The sequence below is a fragment of the Barbus barbus genome (assembly GCF_936440315.1).
Source record: "Barbus barbus genome assembly, chromosome: 36".
NCBI lineage: Eukaryota > Metazoa > Chordata > Actinopteri > Cypriniformes > Cyprinidae > Barbus > Barbus barbus.
This window is the reverse complement of record NC_136714.1, coordinates 2,554,633-2,575,530: the sequence shown is the minus strand read 5'-3', so window position 1 is coordinate 2,575,530 and position 20,898 is coordinate 2,554,633. Positions and strand designations below refer to the sequence as shown.

At 35.6% G+C, this 20,898-nt stretch overlaps 1 protein-coding gene across 2 annotated transcripts in view; it reads left to right on the top strand.

The window, feature by feature from the left end:
- Nucleotides 1-17,045, top strand: part of LOC306855737 (calcium/calmodulin-dependent protein kinase type II subunit alpha-like) — a gene marked incomplete at its 5' end in the record, with an annotated part of 42,857 nt that extends 25,812 nt beyond the window's left edge. Inside the window, 11 exons of one of the 2 annotated variants that reach the window (XM_079394569.1) lie at nucleotides 63-146; nucleotides 1,076-1,170; nucleotides 1,257-1,379; nucleotides 1,770-1,853; nucleotides 2,379-2,421; nucleotides 6,233-6,273; nucleotides 8,171-8,219; nucleotides 8,746-8,821; nucleotides 10,337-10,431; nucleotides 11,775-12,014; nucleotides 14,905-17,045. In XM_079394569.1, the coding sequence (XP_079250695.1) occupies nucleotides 63-146; nucleotides 1,076-1,170; nucleotides 1,257-1,379; nucleotides 1,770-1,853; nucleotides 2,379-2,421; nucleotides 6,233-6,273; nucleotides 8,171-8,219; nucleotides 8,746-8,821; nucleotides 10,337-10,431; nucleotides 11,775-12,007 (923 nt within the window). In that variant the 3' untranslated portion in view covers nucleotides 12,008-12,014; nucleotides 14,905-17,045. Of the gene's footprint in view, nucleotides 1-62; nucleotides 147-1,075; nucleotides 1,171-1,256; nucleotides 1,380-1,769; nucleotides 1,854-2,378; nucleotides 2,422-6,047; nucleotides 6,274-7,797; nucleotides 7,831-8,170; nucleotides 8,220-8,745; nucleotides 8,822-10,336; nucleotides 10,432-11,774; nucleotides 12,015-14,904 lie in introns of those variants that run through there. The other variant, XM_079394568.1, reaches the window with a different exon arrangement.
- Between the last annotated feature and the right edge of the window lie 3,853 nt (nucleotides 17,046-20,898).

The following is a 20,898-nucleotide window of genomic DNA, read 5'->3' as shown; positions in this document are numbered from 1 at the left end:
TTCAATTTCATAAATATAAACTCAAATAAGAGTTATGTTTTTTGTTTTTTTTTTCACATCAGGGTTCGCTGGCACTCCTGGTTACCTGTCCCCAGAAGTCTTACGGAAGGACCCCTATGGAAAAGCTGTAGACCTGTGGGCATGTGGTTGGTTTTTTTTCATATTGTTGCATCAAACACTGATATATGTTAATGTCATATGTGTTTTAAGGTAGAATAACATCACAAGTGTGATTACTAATGCACTCGCTCCACTCTTTCATTTTGTGTGGCAACAGTATGCAGTGACATTTTAGAGAAAAGTTTTTCCCAATTTCCCAATGACGACAGTTTGAGGAGGTCCTTTTCTGTTCTAGGATGACAAAAGCCTTGTGCACAAAGTGAGATCCATTAAGAAATGGTTTACTGAGTCTGGTGTGAAACACATTTTGCCATCATCAAGCCAAGCCACATCAACCCAACATCAGTGTCTTGATGCTCTTGTGTCTAAATGGAAGAAAATCTCTGCAGTCATGCTGTATACACAGTATTTAGAAGAGCAGAATGGAAGCTGTTGGGAAGGACAAGCACTCTATTAATGCACATGTTAAATACAGGGTTGCCAGCTCCCAGAACAATTTCCAGCCCAAAGCTGACTCAAAACTCACCCAAAAGGAATAAAAACTAGCCCCGTTTTTTCCTCTTTGTCCAATCATTGTTGATAGCTGTGGGATTCCACTAAAGGGCTGTGAAATAAATGTTTTTATTTATATTCTGTATCTCAAAGATCAATAAATGTTTGTAAAATAATCTATTTTTTATATATATGTTTACAGATAAATGTTTGAGCAGCCATGGTAAAAGTAGCACAAAAACACAACCTATAGCTCTGTAATCTTTCCCGCGAATGCATTTTCAAAATACCCTTGTTGTACAGAAAAACCACAACTGCACAATTGAGACACATGTTATAACAAAAAAGTTATAACACTCTTTGGTCTTTCCTTGCACAATGGCACCAGTATTGCACAGATCAAAGTTGTTCATTTGTTAACAGAGTATTGTGAAATAATTTCTCCTAACTTAATTTCCTTTAGGTGTGATTCTCTACATCCTGCTGGTTGGATACCCACCCTTTTGGGATGAAGACCAGCACAGACTCTATCAGCAAATTAAAGCTGGCGCCTATGATGTCAGTTTATGCATCGTTCATATAATATTGATGATAATGCCAGAAGTGCTAATGGATGCCTGATTCACACTTTGTTACACCCACAGTTTCCTTCACCTGAGTGGGACACAGTCACCCCTGAGGCGAAAGATCTTATTAATAAGATGCTGACCATTAACCCATCTAAACGCATCACTGCTGCGGAGGTACTCAAGCACCCATGGATCTCAGTGAGTTCACAACTGAAACGCCATTTCTGTCCTTCCATCAGTACTTTACAACATAAATACGTGTTTTATCTTAGGGCCTAGTTCATATATTATGCTTTGGATCACTTATGCATATTTGAATTCAGTTAATTTAGTCAGCAAATGAAGGAACCCTAATATATTTATTGTTATAATTATCTTTATAGTTACTGTAGCATTCATTGTGTTAACAGGTCTTTACTGTACACATTAATTTGCTCTGCTTCAGATGTTCAGATGTTTCAGAAACATTATACTTGAGTAAATATTTATCAGATCTAAAGGGAATATTTATTAGTTGATTAATTCAAAATTCTTATTATATAGATGTATAAATGTTCTCCAAATAACCTCTCATTTAACCTCTTTTAGCATCGCTCCACTGTTGCATCTTGCATGCACAGACAGGAGACTGTTGAATGCTTGAAGAAGTTCAACGCTAGAAGAAAGCTCAAGGTACGTTTGTATAAGTTTGTGAGAAGCTCTTCTGTGAGTTGCATTTAAAGTTCTGGGCTGGGAACTGAAAGGTTGCAGGTTTTAACACCACAAGAGTTGTTCCATGAATAATAATAACAATCATGCCCCGAGTGACACACTTCACTTTAATAAATTATGGGTGAAAATCAGGCTATTTGGAGTTCTTAACAAGCACAGTTGGACACCGTTCTGAACTGAATCAAGAATGCATTTTGAATTCTAATAGAGTTCCAGAATTTGAAGACAGGATGTAGAATTGCAATTTGAATGTCTGGTGTAAACATAAACATTTATTTAATTATTCATTCATTTTTAATTAGAAAAGACAAACTTTGAATGTTGGTTTGACAAATGTTTGAAAAAAAATTCCTGTGGTTTAGATTCAATTCAAATTCCAGCTAATGAACTAAAAGGGAGCCAGTTCATCAATTTTGAATTTTGCATAGCAATGCATCATTATTACTAAGAAATATTTGCTAAAAGATCCTCTGTTTTTTTTTTAAGGGTGCTATTCTCACTACGATGCTGGCCACCAGAAACTTCTCAGGTAATCTATCTAATCTAATCTGCTTGAGTACAGTATGTCTTGATCAGGAACCACAGATTCACGGTACATTGAAGGTTTTTACAGAGGCTTGATGATTCTGTAAAGTTGTGTTTGACACCTTCTACTGAAATTGATGCTTATGAGTCTGGCATTTGCAAGCATTTGGAAATTTGATCAAAACAAATTTGAAGTATTGGCATGCCTATCCAAGCCACGTCATCCTACCAAATATAGTTTGAGAAGGGTTAGGTAAAATAATGTAAATACACATTATTGTAGGGATTAATATCATTTGTAGGCTATAATTGAAAACAAACAATGTGATTATCTTTTATATACAGTATATCAGTGTATGTTGTGAATTCACTCAGCAGTGTTTAGTAGGAGCAGGAGCATCTGTAACATTAACATCCCAGTGGTTTGGTGTTCTAAGAACAACAGTCTTTATGATTATGACTGCAGACAAAAAGCATGGCGAGACTTCATCAGCGAAGAACAATAGTGGGCGAAAACTGAAGTGAATGATGATCAAACACTAAGACAGATCATGTCCAAACAACACAGAACTACTGCAGCAAAGTGACAGCAAACCTCAATATTTACTGAGTTTCACAAAGCCAGCATCCATGAAAGAGCTGCAGTTGTGAAATATTTAATAACAGAAACCAAGGTTAATGTCATGATTATAGTCATGATTATAAAACCTGGACTGCTTCAGCATCTGGCCTGGCCAGACAAATCAGCTCACTTTATTATTACATATTCATATATAGAAGAGTGAGAAGCTGATTCTCTTCTCCAACATCTCTGAAGAAACTGGCAGATTTTCTGATAGATGGCATTCATTCCAGAAAGTTGTGAATGTATTCGAGGGTGGTCGGAAGCTGTATTAAAGGCAGAAGAAGTATTGTTCCTAGGCGTTCACATTCTTTTGTCCAACCCCTGTACTAAATATAGAGACTGATAAATGAATGAGAAACCAAGATGCAAAGTCCCAAGTTCTGAATATACAGGTGATACAGGTGACCTCTGGTGGTGAGATGACGGCACAACTATTATAACTCATAACATATCCTAGATGGAGCTATAATGCATACAAGTTTTATTATATAAGCACCTTATTGTGCAAACTCTGATTCCGCTATATAGAGAGATCAGTCTACCTCAATGTTAGTTTATTTCAATTTGAGTGGTCGCCGCAGTTTCACAATGTGTATGGAACACCGGGCCCTTTGCCGGTTCACTGAGAGCTACCCCATGCTTATAATGAACAGAACAGAATATAGCGCTGCTGTGGATGCTTGTTATTATTTCTATCTTTATAGTTATCGTTCTTGGTATAAATGTTTGACAGGTTTGTACTTCTCTTGGTTGTGTCAGAATTTAAAGACACCACATGGGAGATCTTTGCCACTGGCCAAGCTTTAAAATCCCAGCATGAATAATACTCTCACCATTCATAACGCAAAGATGATATATGGCCCTAACCAAGGACAGTTTGCATTTGCAGGATGAAGATGATCTTTAGGTACATTTTTAGTTTTTCAGGTGTAAGTGTGCGGTCACATTAGTGAAGCTTTGATGAAAAAGTAGCCCCACCTTAAATGGAGAGTTCACCCAAAAATGAAAATTTGCTGTTAATTTACTTGACCTTAATATGTAGGTGACTTTTTTCTTCTTTAAAACAGTAAAGTTTTTTAGCTGAAATGATGCTCCTTGGCAATTCATAAAATACAAGTAATTGGCTACTGCCACTTTGAGAGTCAAAAAAGCATATCAGGCAACACAAAATTAATACCCATGGCTCCTGATGATATATTGCGATCGTATGAAGCGAAACAATAATTAGACGAATCTGACTTCCCTGTTTGCCAGAGTCTCTTGAATACAGCCAATAATGTTGTAAATAATGTTCTGTTTCCTGTAAAGGCCGATCATTTCACTTTATAAGGCCACACTGTTGAAATGAAGTTGCATTTGCTAGATATACGATCTTATTTTGTTTTATTTTTATGTAGGCACCATGCATGTTTTTAAATAGTAGGAGATCATGGACTCGGGGCATCCCGATTCCTTAATCCAATCCTATTTCTTTTTTAAGATTTCTGCTCCTCGTGTGGGTGAGAGTATGTAAAAGGTCAGCAACGTCTGATCTAAAATAGATTGCTCCACCTGTTCAAGTGCAGCAGCCGTAGCCATTCTATCACTCCCAAACACTCTTGATCATTCATCACATCCTGTCTATTTTTACCCAGAGTGGTCATTCTCCACTAACTGCTTTAAGATAATGTCCAACGGAAACATACCGGCTTGAGTCAACCGTGCACTTTTAGGTTTTAGTCACTCTCTCTGTTCATTATTATGTGCACATTTAAATTGTAATACAGGTTTTTAATAAAAATAAATAAAGGTAAGGAAATATAGTTGTTGTTTTTTTCAATGCATCCTCAAAAATTCTATCTTCTATTTTTGGACTAATTCTTGTGTGTTTCTTGTTATTCTTCTATGCTTTTTTTTGTTAAATCTACATGTATTCATACTGTTTAATCAAGATATATATACAGGTACAAAAAAATCTTTTTTTGTAACTTATTTCAAAAAGTGAAACTTTCATATATATTTTACATTCATAACATGTAAAGTAAGACATTTCAAGTTTTTTTTGTTTTAATTTTGATGATTAGAGCTTACAGCTAATGAAGGTAAAAATCCAGTATCTCAATATATTAGAATATTTATATTTGAGTTAACAACCATCTCTACAGTATAAATTCAGGGTATCTCTTATTCTTTGAAACCACAATAATGGGGAAGACTGCTGACTTGGCAAAGATCCAGAAGACGAACATTGACGCCCTTCACAAAGAGGGTAATCACAGGAGGTCATTACTGAAAGCTGTGGCTGTTCACAGAGTGCTGTATCAAAGCATATTAAATGCAAAGTTGACTGGAAGGAAGAAATTGGGTAGGAAAAGGTGCACAAGCCATCTACCAGGAGATTTTGGAGCACTTTATGCTGATTTGCTTTCCAGCAGGACTTTAGCACATGCCCACAGTGCCAAAACCACTTCCAAGTGGTTTGCTGACCATGATATTACTGTGCTTGATTGGCCACCCAACATGCCTGACCTGAACCCCATATGGAATCTATGGGATATTTTCAAGAGAAAGATGAGAAACAGTTGATCCAATAATACAGATGAGCTGAAGGCTCAATAGTGCCTCAGCAGAGCCTCAGGCTGATCGCTTCCATGCCATTCCTCACTGATGCTGGAGTTTGTGCTAAAGAAGCCCTGACAAAGTATTGAGTGCATAAACGGCACAAACTTCAACTTTTCTGCTTTGCAAATCCTTTTTCTGATTGATCTTAGGAAAAATTCTAATATTCTGAGATACTGGATTATGACTTTCATGAGCTGTAAAATTAAAGTAAAAAAACTTTAGAAATGTCTTTACATGTAATGAATCTTAAATATATAAAAGTTTCACTTTTTGAAATAAGTTACAAAAAAATGCAGTTTTTCACGATATTCAATTTTTTTTAGATGTACCATATATATATATTGATATGTGCTCAATGTTCCTGACTGTTTGTTTAGAGCAGCTTTTAAAAGCGAAGCCTTCCTGGAGTGTGGGAGTATGTGATTATGCATGCTGGAAACTCCCAGCACCTATTTTAGAAAGTCAACAGATCCTCCAGAGCCAAACTCCAGCTGAGAGCCGAGCAGTGCTATGCCCCTCACTATGCTTTTCTGGGCTTTTGTGCCCGTTCTTATAGCAATTTCGCTCTTTTTCTTTGTCTCTCATTCAGGAGGAAAGAGTGGGATCAGCAAGAAGACAGATGGTGTGAAGGTAAGGTGGAAATCAGATATTCACTGTTTAGATAATTGATACAGCTAATGATTTTAATTGATACTCATTGGATTTAAGTCTATAATTTGCACACTACAAACTTTATCTTGTATATTATGTTATATATGATATTTAGGGCTGTCAAGCAATTACATTTTTTATCTAATTAATTAATTGCAAATTAATTAATTAATTGAGTAGACATTACATAAAGTAGCTTTAGAAAGAAATATTTTGATTCAGCATTGCATAAATAATGAAAATAATTTAATAAAATATTTTTTTTATTATTATTATCATACTCTGATTAAACTTAAATTACTTAAACTATCAGTAGGTGGTGGTAAGTCACAATCTTAATAAGCGAGTCATTCAGACAATTAGTTACAAAAAAGTTGACTCATTCAGAAAAGAAGCAAATTGTGTCTTTTCTGCTGTGACTTCTTTTGGAAATATTTTTGTTGGCGTAATTGAGCAAAATATAATAAAACTACATAGCTGCTTTCATGTTTGTCAGCAACTGCATTCACTACTGTAACAACTCTTACTACTGTAACGCTAACCAAAGGATGTCAGGGAAAAAATGGATGCTGCGTTAATTGTGTTAAATATTTTTAACGGCTCATTCTGGAATAGCACTACTCGTACAATATCTGCCATATCATAAGCAAGTCCTGTCCTCACTGGGGCCTGTCTGTTGTCTCACAGCACCATGCATCCACTTTGAACCTCCTCTCATTCTGTTGCCAAGGTAAACTGGCATGTTCAACGATTTCTGCCCTTAACTGTGATTGTGGCAGCTCTTATCTTATTAGTGCTTAAGGACTCATGTCGATCGGCCAGTCGGTGGCACTACAATGAACAACACAACAGCTTCAAATATTACATATTTAGTATGTCACTTTTTCTGACAAATAATAATTATATTAAGCACAAACACTGAAACTGGTTGAAATTCATATGAGCAAACGTCAGATGAGCAATAAACAAATCAAACAATATTAAATGTACAATAAAATCAAAGACATTTAATACACTGAAATACACGTTGATTTTGTATCTTGGCCAATGTAATATTTTCATCAAATTTGCTTCAAGATATTTTGGTATAAATATTGGTACACACACATTGTCTTAAACACAGACTTCTTTTCTCCATACATACTTGTGCATTATTTTATTTAAGTATTGTAAAACCATACGTTCACTATCATGTATGGAACAAACTGAAATAATAAAATCTCCAGAGTTCCCAATCTGTTTTGTCTGAATGGGAGCAACGCTAAATGGTCATTTCACCTGTAAACTACACTGAGACTTGTTTTTCATGAGATCAGGTAGATTTGTACAATAAGCCATTCAAGAAAAAAATATAATATGGTGGATTGAACTGGACCGTTGTAGACTTGATGCAAGAACAAATTATTCACATACAGTATTCAGAATCACAGCTGTTCCTCTCATCGCCCTCTGTCCATCTCATAATGTTTGTTCCAGTCTAACCTCTTCTCATTTCTCTTCCAGAAAAGGAAGTCCAGTTCCAGCACCCAGCTGATGGTGAGTGTGAAACAGGCTCTGTCCTGTTGACAGTCTGCCACAAACTGGCAACCTTTAAAGGCTGCAACCCAACAATGAGCAAAACATGGCTGCCATGGAGCTGGACTTTCTTTTTTTTCTGTTATTGATGTTACATCACATTTGTAAAGCTGATGGAGATCTGACTCCATCATTTATTGTTGCAGGACCGAAACTGCTGACTTGAAATCCTCTGATTTTCACCAATTCTTTCTTTCTTGAAGGCACAGAGAAGACAGCCGATCAACTCTGATCGTGTTTTATGTGATCTTGGCCTTGAAACTAACAATAAAAATCCTGAATCTCAATGTGTCATTTATAGGAATCGTCAGAGAGTACCAACACCACAATTGAGGATGAGGATACTAGAGGTGAGATTGTCTGTCTGTTGGTCTTTTTCTGGTTCTAGGGATTCAGAGCACTGCACATTTCCTAGAGTTTCTGACACGCCATAGCAGGAGCTTCCTGTCAGCGACATGTTCGTTTGAATTAAAGAGAGAGTTCACACAAAAATTTTAATTTGCTGTTAATTTACTCACCCTCAGGACATCCAGGATGTAGGTGACTTTTTTTCTTCAGTAGAACAGTTTTTAGCTGAAACTGTGGCCCTTGGTGATTCATAAAATGCATGTCAACAACTACCGGTTTTTGAGAATGAAAAAAACTAATTGGGGGAAAAACTGTCTATTGAATTAAGCACAGAATTGTTCATTCTGATGGTACATTTATTTACCATGATTGGTTACGCAAAATTATTTATTTCACAGGTTCTTATATCAAACTCACTAACATAATAAGTCAGCCTCAAGGAAAATAAAAATTAAAAGTGACACATATATAGGCAAATTTACCACATTCTGATCCCCTGAAACAACTTCTAAATATTTATCTTTGCAGTGAGGAAGCAAGAAATCATCAAAGTAACTGAACAACTCATTGAAGCCATCAGCAATGGAGATTTTGAGAGTTACACGTGAGTTTGGGACCGTTTGTTTTTCATCCCGTCTTTCACCATCCACATTTGCTAATCTATAAATATGAATGTACTGTAGTGGAGACCGGCAACAGCTGTAACACTTTTTTCTTCATCTGTAAAGTCCTGTTCACATCAATTAAGTTTTACTAATCGTTCTCATTATACGAGAATAGCGTCCACACCACAACTATATAGATAATGACAGAGTGGAATGAAAATTTTCAGAATGATTTTTTACCTGCTGATGAGTGATGAAATCATTGACAGCCAATCTAAATAATTTAAAGCAGCAGACAATATAACTGCAGTGCATGCTTATAATAAACAGAATGTTATTGTGTGTTGGCATGGATGCAAATATAGTTATTGTTCTTGGTGTGAATGAGCATTGCTTATTTATCTTAAACTAATTTGGGGCGGATTGCAAAACTAAAGCCTCTCTGAGGCAGAAGCCCTGTCCAAATGCATTATGTAAAGTTCACTGGATGGTTACGGTATGATACCGGCGGTATCACTCCATTTGTCCGCCATTGTTATTTTCTTTTTTCCTCTTGTCTGCATATAAACATTTTACTTCTTTTACCAATGGTTAAATAGTCGCATGGTAACTGAGATCTTCAAAACTGGACCATTAGTACATCCATATACATTTGACTACAAAAAAAGCTAACTAGGTAGGATTTGTCAGGCATGACCTGAAGATCACATCTGGTAAAAATCCGTAGGAGTAGTGGCAAAAAAAACAATTGCAATCGTAGATTTCCCAAATTCGCAGGTCTTCGAAGAGCAGTGCCGAGGATGCACAGCAAGTTTCATTTCAGCACATCAAAGATTTAAAAAGATGTTGTAGTTTGTTAATATTCATAATGGTGAAGAGACAAAAAGGCTGAGAAGCATTGATATGATCTGATTCAGCAGAATCTATAGAGCCATTGTGATTTTAGGACTAATAGTCTCTTGAAAAGGAGATGGCGCGGTCATAAAACTTGCAAATAGCCTCCATATCAGGGTTAAGGCTAGAACAGCTGTGGCTACTAGGCATGCGCACATCCATATAGCGTTACTTTTGTCACACTGTACAAAAATAATTACTGTTTTTGCATTATTGTAAGGGGTAGGTTCAGGGTTGGGGTAGGTGTAGACATTAATAAAACAATCTAATAGGTAGAAACTTTGATTTATTGTTAGTTTCTGGCTGTAACCCCTCTAGCCACAACCTGATCAGGAACAAGTCATCATTCCTCACGGGAAACTTGTTCATTTGTGCTTCTCCTCTCATTCTGAATGCTGGTGTGCCTGGCTTCCTAGGCTGATTATAAAATTATGTTTTAAAGAGCTCCTCAACCAGCTATAGTAGGTATATATAACCATCCCGGCATGCCATAAAGAATTTATCTCTGGAAAACAACATGTGAAGATATTCAGAGACCAATAAGTTAATGTCAAGACTACCTTCAATGTGCTATATTATCAATATATTAATATGGTGTATTATATTATGTTTGTGTGCAGGAAGATGTGTGATCCCAGTGTTACGGCGTTTGAGCCTGAGGCCCTGGGAAACCTGGTGGAGGGGCTGGATTTCCATCGCTTCTACTTTGAAAACTGTAAGATGCAATGAGTACCTGTATTCTCATTTCTAAGAATTAAAAGCAAAATTCCAATTAGCTTCTGCCTAATGCTATTTGACCTCAAGATTTTTTTTTCACTGAATTAAAAAGTAAAACAAGGTCATTTTTTTTCTTGCAATTGCGTGTGGAAACTCACAGTTCTGTGTTTGCATCTTGCATTTCTGACTTTATAACTCGCAATTGTGAGTTTATATCTCGCAATTTTGACTTTATTTCTCAGATTTATGAGTTTATATCTCTTAATTGTGAGAAAAAACATCAGAATTATGAGAAAGATTTTCAGTGATTAGCATTATATTTCATATTGGTGTCAAACACTGATTTATATAAGAGCAGGCATGGCTTTTATACAGAGAATATGCAAATAGTGGCTATTGTCTGATCCAAAATATGTGACGTTTCTAAGTTGTCAAAGCAGGATATGATGTGGTGTTTAATTGTGACATCCAGAAAATGATTTGGCATTCATTTGTTCAAAACAATACAGAAAAATATGAAAATATGCAGCACAGGGGAGCTCCTTTCTGCTGCCTGTTCATCTTTTGTTTGCTTCATATACTGTCTCACCATTTGTTGAGTTATAGAGGCCTTGATGAGATATTTTTCTAGGATTTTGTTTTTCTAGGATTAAAATGGCTTGCCATGTCCAAACAGATTCAATAGCTGAAATATTTGTGAAATGCCACTGTTGTTGTTTTCTTAAGAATATAGGCATTTATTATAACTTACATAAATTAAGTTATGCTCTCCAAGAAACGTAAAAAAAAACAAAACAGCTCAGTGTAGTTTATATAAAGACATTTTTCTTGTTGATTTCTCACAGGTGTTTTATTTTTCACTAATTTTATTAAATTATATATTGCTTTGTGTTTTAGCATACACTGAATATTGGTGTAGACACAATTTTCACTGATAAAATGTTAGTAAACAACAAGGAATTAAAAAGAACCTGTAAGTGACATATTGAGAGACATATTTTTAGTGTACAGTATTGGTAATTTTCTGCCAGGACATTATCCTGCATATGTATTTTTCATATTTTTCAACAGATTTTTTTCTTAAAGTGTAGATTAAACAACCTAGGCCAAAAAATGTTTTGCTAATGTTTTAATGCTTTAAACAAAATCTGAATGTCAGAGGAAATTAACAGAATGTTCCTTTTTTTCATTTTACAAACATGGGAATTATTTTGTAATCTTCTCAAAACTAGTAAATGGTAACATTTAACAAACATTAGATGAATGTCCAACTAAATGGATCCAACCTAGAGATATTTTTGTGAAAAGTTTTTTTTTTTATTTTGTTGTATTTTTTAACAGTGTGGTCGAAGAACAGCAAGCCGGTTCACACTACCATCCTGAACCCTCATATCCACCTGATCGGCGAGGAGGCCGCCTGCATCGCCTACATTCGTATCACGCAGTCTCTCGACACAAACGGAATGCCATGCACTGCCCAGTCAGAGGAGACACGGATCTGGCATCGTAAAGACGGCAAGTGGCAGATAGTCCACTTCCATCGCTCAGGCTCTCCATCTGCCATCACTAAATAAGAGTCAGGTAATGAATCTAAAAATGAATTATTATTGTTTATTATTATACGCAAATTTGATGATTGCAGAGGCAGATTAAACAATCAATAAATGTAACAATATTTCTACCATTTTCTTTCAATATTTTGTCGCTTTTTTTCTAAACTCTTCACACAGCATTGGCTAAACTGTGGATCATTTTTCAAGTAGTACAAAATCCATTCAATGACTACATCAGTCCGTGTACGTTGCATTCTTTCGTTTTTTTATAAAGCATTGAAAACAGAAACATGAGAAAATGGCACCTTTTTAGTTTAAAAAAAAAAAAATCTAAACAAAAAAACATGATTTTGCCTTGATTTTTCGTTTTTACACCCAGGGGTAGAAATGGATAAATAGCTTGAATGAAACGCCCCTTTCTGCTGATTGGTCAAGCAAAGATCACATTTTATTTAGCTGTCCAGTTATCTGTGTGGCAAAGCTGCATGATGCACTGGACAGCGCGGACTGAATGCATTTACATGATCATCAATACACAGACACAATGAACCCGTGACAGGATTGCTCCAGTGAGCCATACAGTATCTATCAAACCAATGAGAGTGATACTGTCATTTAAGCTTCTTTCATAGAAAAAAAAAGCATGCTGGAAGTATGTTGTACTTTGATTTACCTGGATTTTTATATATATGCAAAAACCTTTCAGCTCAGAGGTTTACAGTTAATAAATTTTACTGTTGTAGCTAGCATGAAAATTCATTAGGCGCTCATTTGCATTATTTACAAGCATTTAATACAGTGTTTGCATTTAAATAGCTTGACCAATCCTAGCTGATTTAGTTCACAGACAACTTTCAGTCATGTTTAACAATGATTGTCATTTACAATATACAATACAAAACTTTTCCATTAGCAACTTATAGTTCACGTCATCAAACAGATATTCTGCGCTAGATATTCTGATGATAACATACAGGTTTTAAGAATTGTCTCAGAGAAAAAGTTTTACTTTTTTAAAATATCTGTACTTTATCATAGTAAAACTGCTTAAAATTACTGTGTACACTGACTGTGACACAAATAAAAGCCTGCTTTTCTGTTTGGCTGAGCAACATGAGGTTTATTTGTATGTATGTATTTAATCAGGGACAATTCACATTAACAATGCATAATTAATGTAAAGTGTGCCAGATTTAGCCGTGTTGGCTAATTCATGCCAAATAGTCCCAGAACAGGTTGATATTTAAAGAAGGAAAAAAAAACTGTACACACAAAATACAACATTTTAACACTAAAATCCCTATAAATGTTTTTAGGGAAACCTGTTTTGAGAAACCATGATGCCTTTTAATATCTTTTAATTTTGGTGGGAGTTTTTCTTAATTGGCTCTCAACGAAGGCGGACGCATTTTTCTCTCCCTCTCCTCCCCTTACCTTCCCTGCTTTGCTCTCCCGTGTCGTCTCGTTTATTGTCTCTACTTGAGAGACTCTCTCTGCACTGCTCTCCAAACTGAAAAATCATGGATTTGATCAACTGGTCTCCCAACGCAATTGACACCATCTTCTCGACGAGAAGTCGCAGCTGGCTACACGATGGACGCATGGGAAAGGTGGCGGGTCGTGTGTCTGGCAGCTCTTTCCATGGAGGACATTGAAGATATCTACCTATTCGGAACCGATAACAGGTCTTCTGCTGATTGGATCAGGCTTTGCCCTGGGTTATCGAAAAATTCAGGAAACAGGAACAGCTGTCAAATGATTGAAGCAGTGGGCAGAGCGGTCAGCACTGAGACTATTAACCGCAATATGGATACCATCACGGATAAGCTTACGGCGTTTGCAAAGGAAAATTAATGGATTTGGAGACCAGAATGGACAAAGAGAGTAGCCGTGAAAATTGGAATGCGGCTACTCGCCCCAAGACCAAACAATCGCAGTCTTATCTTCTTTTCGGCTCCCCTCAACCAGCACTGCCTCGGTCAAGGTCGCTGTTGGAAAAACAACCTAGGGAAGAGCACTGCAGTGAGACGCTCTTGCGTTCCTCCCCCCTTCCACAGACACCTGCTGATTGTTGACTCTGTCTGGGTCCTGATCAAGGCTGTCGCCATGGCAACTTGCTGTGTCGCTATCACATTCTGCAGACTGAGACAAACTTGATTTGAATGCCAGCGGGGCGGATCTCCAGGCCTACAAATTCACGAACTCTACATACATACACACACACATTCGCACACATATACAGATAGGCATTCACCTCCACACCCCCGATCCCTCGCCTTCGCCGCTTTGTACCGCCAGCTTGACAAGCGGGTCCGTGACCAGCGCCGAGAATGGCTGCAAGACCGGATGGCTGCTTGTCGGAGCTGGATTATCTCCCCTGTTGCAAAGCCGTGTGTCTATGTTGTATTGATTATGTGCTTTTGTTGCTTGGGTGTTTTTGTATGTTGTGTATGTATGGACAGGTTGATGAATTTCGCTGGTACTTGTGACTAGTGACAATAAAGGGCTACTACTACTACTAAAAGTTTGTTCCAGTCATAGGTTCGTCTAAAGCAAAAGATAACTTGGGGAAACGTGTTTGATAACAGTCATCATATATCAAATATCTTGTTTTGTGTCGCTGGTGGCGAAGAAATTACACATTTAAATTTGTACTGAATAATATTTGTGAACACACTGGACAATTCCAGTCCTGGACGTCCTGCAGATTTTCATTCCAAATCAAACACACTGTAAAAATCAGATTTTTCAGGATTTTGTGAAAATAACAGACAGCTGTGTTTGATCAAGCATGGAGCTAAACCCTCCAGGACTGGAATTTTCTAGCATGCTTGTGAATTATATTTATAAAAATATTCATCTTTAGACTTGCTCTGTAACATTTTGCATACTGACCTTACTTTCTTTTCCCATCTTAGTTGAAAATACCAGAGTTGCAGGATCACTGGCTTGAGGATGTACAAGCTCCCAGCTTCTCATCTCATTCCTTGAACTTCATTGGCCTTCTGCTTTACGGTGTCATCACCTTCACATTAGCTTTTATTTTCATTGCTCAGAACACTTCTTTATGGATAAACTACGATGAAGCCGCTGTTGCAACCCTGCTGCGTGGTATCAATGTTTTGTTTTTTTTAGCATCTTGGTTATATTTACAAAATTAACCACCATGTTTTTGACCATAAGTGCTACATTTGCAGATAACTGACAAAAATGAGATATTTGGGACAATGACTACATTCCAAAAGAGATCCTGTTTCCTGTGTTTGATTAAAAACGACACGGATACCTAGATTTTTTATTTAATTTTTTCTCCAACGGTTAGACATTAACTAGTCTTTCAATCTCTCTTATACACCTGTAATAAACCCGAATGTAATCTGACTGAAATGGATGTTTATATATTTGAAATAAAGTAGAACTGCTAGGTAAGAATATAGCTAGTAATGACTTTTCCTGTGAATGTCCCTGGACAGATATCAGCATAGCTTGTCCTCCACTGCCCGATATCCAGACAATCGCCATTGAACATTTTCTACCGAGTTTAGTGAAGCACATTGAACAGTAGGGAATTTCAGTATACGTTTAACCCTTGAAATCAAAGCTGCATCTATGGCACAAAAAACACACACACGATCTAATGAACCCACATGATCCGCACTGCAAGAACAGATGGATCAAGGGGGCTGAGCAACCCACTCAACGAACTGTTGCTTAAAGTTAAAGCCGGTGCTGATGGTGGCAGTGGACCAGTAAATGCATGCGAGAGCTTCTTTCTGTCTGCCGTACAGGGTTTTGAGATCCGGGTCTGGTGTGGTGTGCTCAGAGCACTTTGATAAAGTTCTTCCAGTAGAGCTGGTGTATTTGTTCTTCCTTTTGTATTTAGGATTCAGGGATTTTTTCTTTTTATTGCAAAAGGAAGTCTCTTGAAAAAGCTCTTGAGGGTGTGTTTAATGTCTGGGCTTAACTTCTGTTCAAATTCAATGGAAGCTTGTTGCTGGAGAGAGAGCTTTCAATAATCAGTGTTGACATGTTTATCTACTGATGTCTTTTTAAGATGCTCTATTTGCTTGATCAGTCGTATGGGTGACGGTCAACCAATGTACATTCATATTAACGTGAACAATCAAAGTTATTCAAACGAGAAAGTGGACATTGCTAACTCTATACAGTGATGCTCAAGCATTTTAACTTGTTGATATTGTATTCAGATATATTGCTGGTGGATATCTGTTATCTGCAGAGTAACTGTTATTCAGATCGATCTCTGTCTTATCTAAACATTTGTAAGGTATATTAAAATGTTTTTTGCATCTTATATGCACAGATTAATAATGCGTGTTCAGATTTACTAAACCAGTTACATTTTTATTAGTAAAACTGTATGAGCTTAGTTAGATTTGTCAAATAGTGCTTCTTGATTCTTAGTATTTATTTTGTAAAGCAAGAATGTTAACGTGATGATTGTATGCACGATTTTTTGTTGTTTGATTCATTTTATCAAACATTTTGCCATGGCTGTATAAAAACCGCTATTCATCCGGTTAGATTGTGTGATCACTGCCATCAAAAGACAACCAACTGTAAACTTTACTACTTTTTTGTGGTTATATTTAAACACTTTCAGGCTACTTGTGGCACATTTGACAAAGATCCGTTCTTATTATTGAATTAATAATCAATTGTCATTACAGAACCAAAGTTTTCCTCTTCTTTTTCCTCATTATTTAATAACTCCTTAGAAAGACATTTAGAAATGAAAGAAATAAAATGCATGGAAGCCTTTTCTATGTCTTCTAGTAACGTGGTTCATTGTAAACGGCTACTGAAAGAGAGTTGCTTTGTGGTATGTTTTTGTCTTCTTTATCGTTTCAGCACAGTTTATGAAAGGCCTAACAGCATCTTTTGATAGTTTTTGACGTATATACTGTGTTTTGTTGAGGCATGCGGTTTTTATTGTCAAAAAGTGGGTGGGTACGATATTGTTTTCTGAGTAAAATGTACTTTTTGCAGTTTGGCTCTAATGCAACCGGGCTTATAAATAAAAGTGCTTTACGAAGTGTCGTAGTTGTCATTGCGTATTTGTTGCCAATGATCTTAAAAATTCTCTCTTGGTGGCAGGTTTTGAAGAGTGTGTGTTATTATTGAAGTCAGCGTGTGACTTTTAAAACTTTGAATCAGTTGAACCAATTGCTTCGCAAAACGATTCACTTTTTCAAAGCATCCGAAACGCCGCATGTTGGTCAGAATGGTGTAAATGCAATGAAAAGTCAGCTCAAACATGGATAAAAACACCTTTTACAACAGGCAAATGTTTTGTTGTGTAAATCTATTAATTGCAATTAAATAAGCATTGAGTATTATTAACTGCTGAGAGGTAGTCAAAAATGACCAATCTTTTTAATTCCAATTAAATTAATGTACTACATTCAATAATGTCTTTTATTTAATTTTGTATTTTTTAGAAGATATTTTTGGAATAGTTATAATGCATTTATTACATTTTAATCACTTTTTGAGCATAGACCTAAAAATTAAACTGTTGTAAATCTTGCATGCTTTTCAGCACAGACTTAAGTTTGGGCTCTTTTTAAAGAAGCCACTTCACAGATTATTGCTCAAATAAAAGAAGATTTAATTTAAGTTTAATTTTCTTATTATGCACTTAAGAATGCACTAAAATACAGTTAAATATATTTTCCAAAACATGTTTTAGTCTAAAATCACGTGACAATCAAAGCCATAATCTAGGTTAGCTGTGTTCCAAATTTGAGGTTGATATCACAAAAAATTAGCTTTCAGTAAGATTTTGTTTGGGTGCAGTACCAAACATTTCCACTAGATAAAATTTGTTTCCTGTTGTTGAAAACAATTCTTATAAATAAATAAAAAAACATGCTGTATGAAATTATGTGGTATGCCTAATATTCTTAAGACTACTGCCCTGAAATGTAGTATGCATTGTCTCATATTGGTGCATACATTATGTGTTGCAAAACATACCCTATAGCGCTCAATCCCCAACATTTGCTGTTCAGAGCTATATTTAATTTTCTTTATGTTTCCCTGTACCGAAGTCTGACACCCTATAGAACCAAATAGAGGTTATGAGTTATGAAATTTATGAGTTATGACGTTAAGTTAGGAAATTTAACACATCTGTCTAAACTTATGCCATAATAAATTTGGAGCGTCTTTCTAGAACTCAAACTCAACAAATTAAATATTTTGATGGTAGTAGTCAGATTGAGATCTGTGTGCCAAACCTCCACTTTCCTCAATAGGGTCTGGCTGCAGACATACTAGGAGAGTGGAGCTCCACTCAAGAGCGTAAATACGTCACCTCCACTAGCGACTCGTCTGCCATGTTGGTCAGGGCAAGACTGCCTTAAAAACAAATGGAGGAGCTGTTTTTTTCTGGATAAAAACACGATAACGTTTACATTTATCAGCCAATTTCAGTTGTTTGTGATCTACATGGAATTAAAAATAACTCTGTCTACATTTATTTAGTTAGGCTTGGAAAATAATTCATTTTCGTTAGAAATTGTGAAAGCTTATACTTGTCACACTTGTTGATTTGAGGGTTATCTTAAATGTAATATGTTATAGCCTATATGAGCTACTGAAATGATTTTCAAAACTGTCCTAGAGCATCCCAGCACTGTCTCCCTCATCTAACACACCCGATTCAACTCATAAGCTCATTAGTAGAGACTGAAATGGGTCAGAAAAGGTAGAGTTGAGAGAAAATAGGATGCAAATGTCTGTTCATCAAGAATAATAAAAAAAGAGGAAATCAATAACTTTTATATAGCTGTAAGTATTTATCTGTATTTAGTTTAGAATTTAGTGTTTGATAACTTTATTCAATTTCTGTATATTTCTGCTGAGGGGCACAGGTAGCCTAGCTAAACATAACATTTATTATAATGGATTTATGTGAAGATTGTTTTAAGTTCACTTAAATTAGAAGTTATTTTTAAAGTCTAATAAATGGTAAAATTGATAGCTCTTAATTATAATGTAATGTTTAATGACTATAGTCAATGGTTAAATATTAGGGGACATTTTTTTATAGGGAAAACATGATATAACTTGGTATCAGTGACACTGGCCTTCAGTCATAAAAAAGATGCCATTAAACAAATATTAAAAATATGTTGTTTGTACATTAATTTGAAGATTGGATGTGAAATTATTACAATATAAAAGTATATTTAAAAACTTTAATATTAGGTGGGATTAATCGCGATTAATTTCAGAAAAATATGCGATTAATTAGTTAATTTTTTTTTTAATCGATTGACAGCACTAATATATATATACACAGTATATATACAGTCATGGCCAAAAATATCGGCACCCTTGGTAAATATGATCAAAGAAGGCTGTGTAAAGTAATCTGCATTGTTAATCCTTTTGATCTTTTATTTACAAAAAAAAAAAATAAAAAAAATAACCTTTCATTGGATAATAAGAATTTAAATGGGGGGAAATATCATTATGAAATAAATGTTTTTCTCGAATACACGTTGGACACAATTATTGGCACCCCTAGAAATTCTTATGAATAAAATATCTCTGAAGTATATTCCATTCATATTCACAATTCTGAGCACTCCAGGGTGATTATAAACATGAAATTATCCAGCCATGGCTTCCTGTTTCACAGAAATATAAATAGGAGGGAAAACAAAGCCCAAATTCCCTTAATCATCCATCACACTGAGAAAAACCAAAGAATATATTTCTGATGCAAAAGATAATTGAGCTTCACAAATTAGTGAAGTGGCTTTAAGAAAAGAGCTAGAGCTGTGAAAATTCCCATTTCTACCATCAGGGCAATAATTAAGAATTTCCAATCAACAGAAGATGTTATGAAACTGCCTGGAAGAGGACATATGTCTATATCATCCTAATGCACGATGAGGAGGAGAGTTTGAGTGGCTAAAGACTCTCCAAGGACCACAGCTGGAGAATTGCAGAAAATAACCATACATTAATGGAAAGCTTATTTATTCAGCTGTCAGATTTCGAAAAATTGAACCTTATGACTGGTTTTGTGGTCCAGGGTCACAATACCAAGAATTAAACATTTTAAGTGTTGTGGCTTAAATGCATTTACATCAAAAAAGGCTTTTACTTTTGTTGGTTTGAGCTATGGATAATGTATGCATGTTGTAATGGCTACAACAGTTTGAGGCTTTTTTTATTTTTATTTTTTATTACACATCATAATGGACAGCTTTTTCAAGATAACATCCAAGGACAGCAACTGAGATATATAATACCAGATAATATATATAATCTGTGAAATTGCCTGAAATAGTTCACAATCACACCTTTTTTAAAAGCAGAATTTTATATGCAGTAGTAACACTTCATACCTACATTATCTTCAGTTTGCATTATTTTTGATGAAGAATAAAGAAAGACTTTTTCCCAGCACCGATCTACAAAAAAAGTAAAAAAAGTTCCTAATACTTAGCTATACGATTAATAAACCATTTGTCTAATACACCCTTATTCCCTTTCATAAATCTACTTTAAACAAGGTAAGCAAATTAAAAAAGTTACACTCGGGATCTTAAGAACAAAAATGCCCACACTAACACCCATTGAAACTGCATTACTGCGATATTTAACACCAATGCCATTTAAGCATAAAACCATGCATTTTTTGTTAAAGGCTTTCATTTGGTTAAGGCTTCAAAATTCATCCCTATTTTCCACCTGCTGATAGCACCATTTTTTCAGGTTTGGACAATGGAGCAAATAACTGGCTTTTTTCTGTTTTGTTCTGGAAAAAATGGCCAGTTGAATTAAAATGATGCAATTATAATTGTGTTCTGGTTTGTACAGTATATCATGTATATCAGTATATTAACATTACTGTCTAAAAATATAGACTT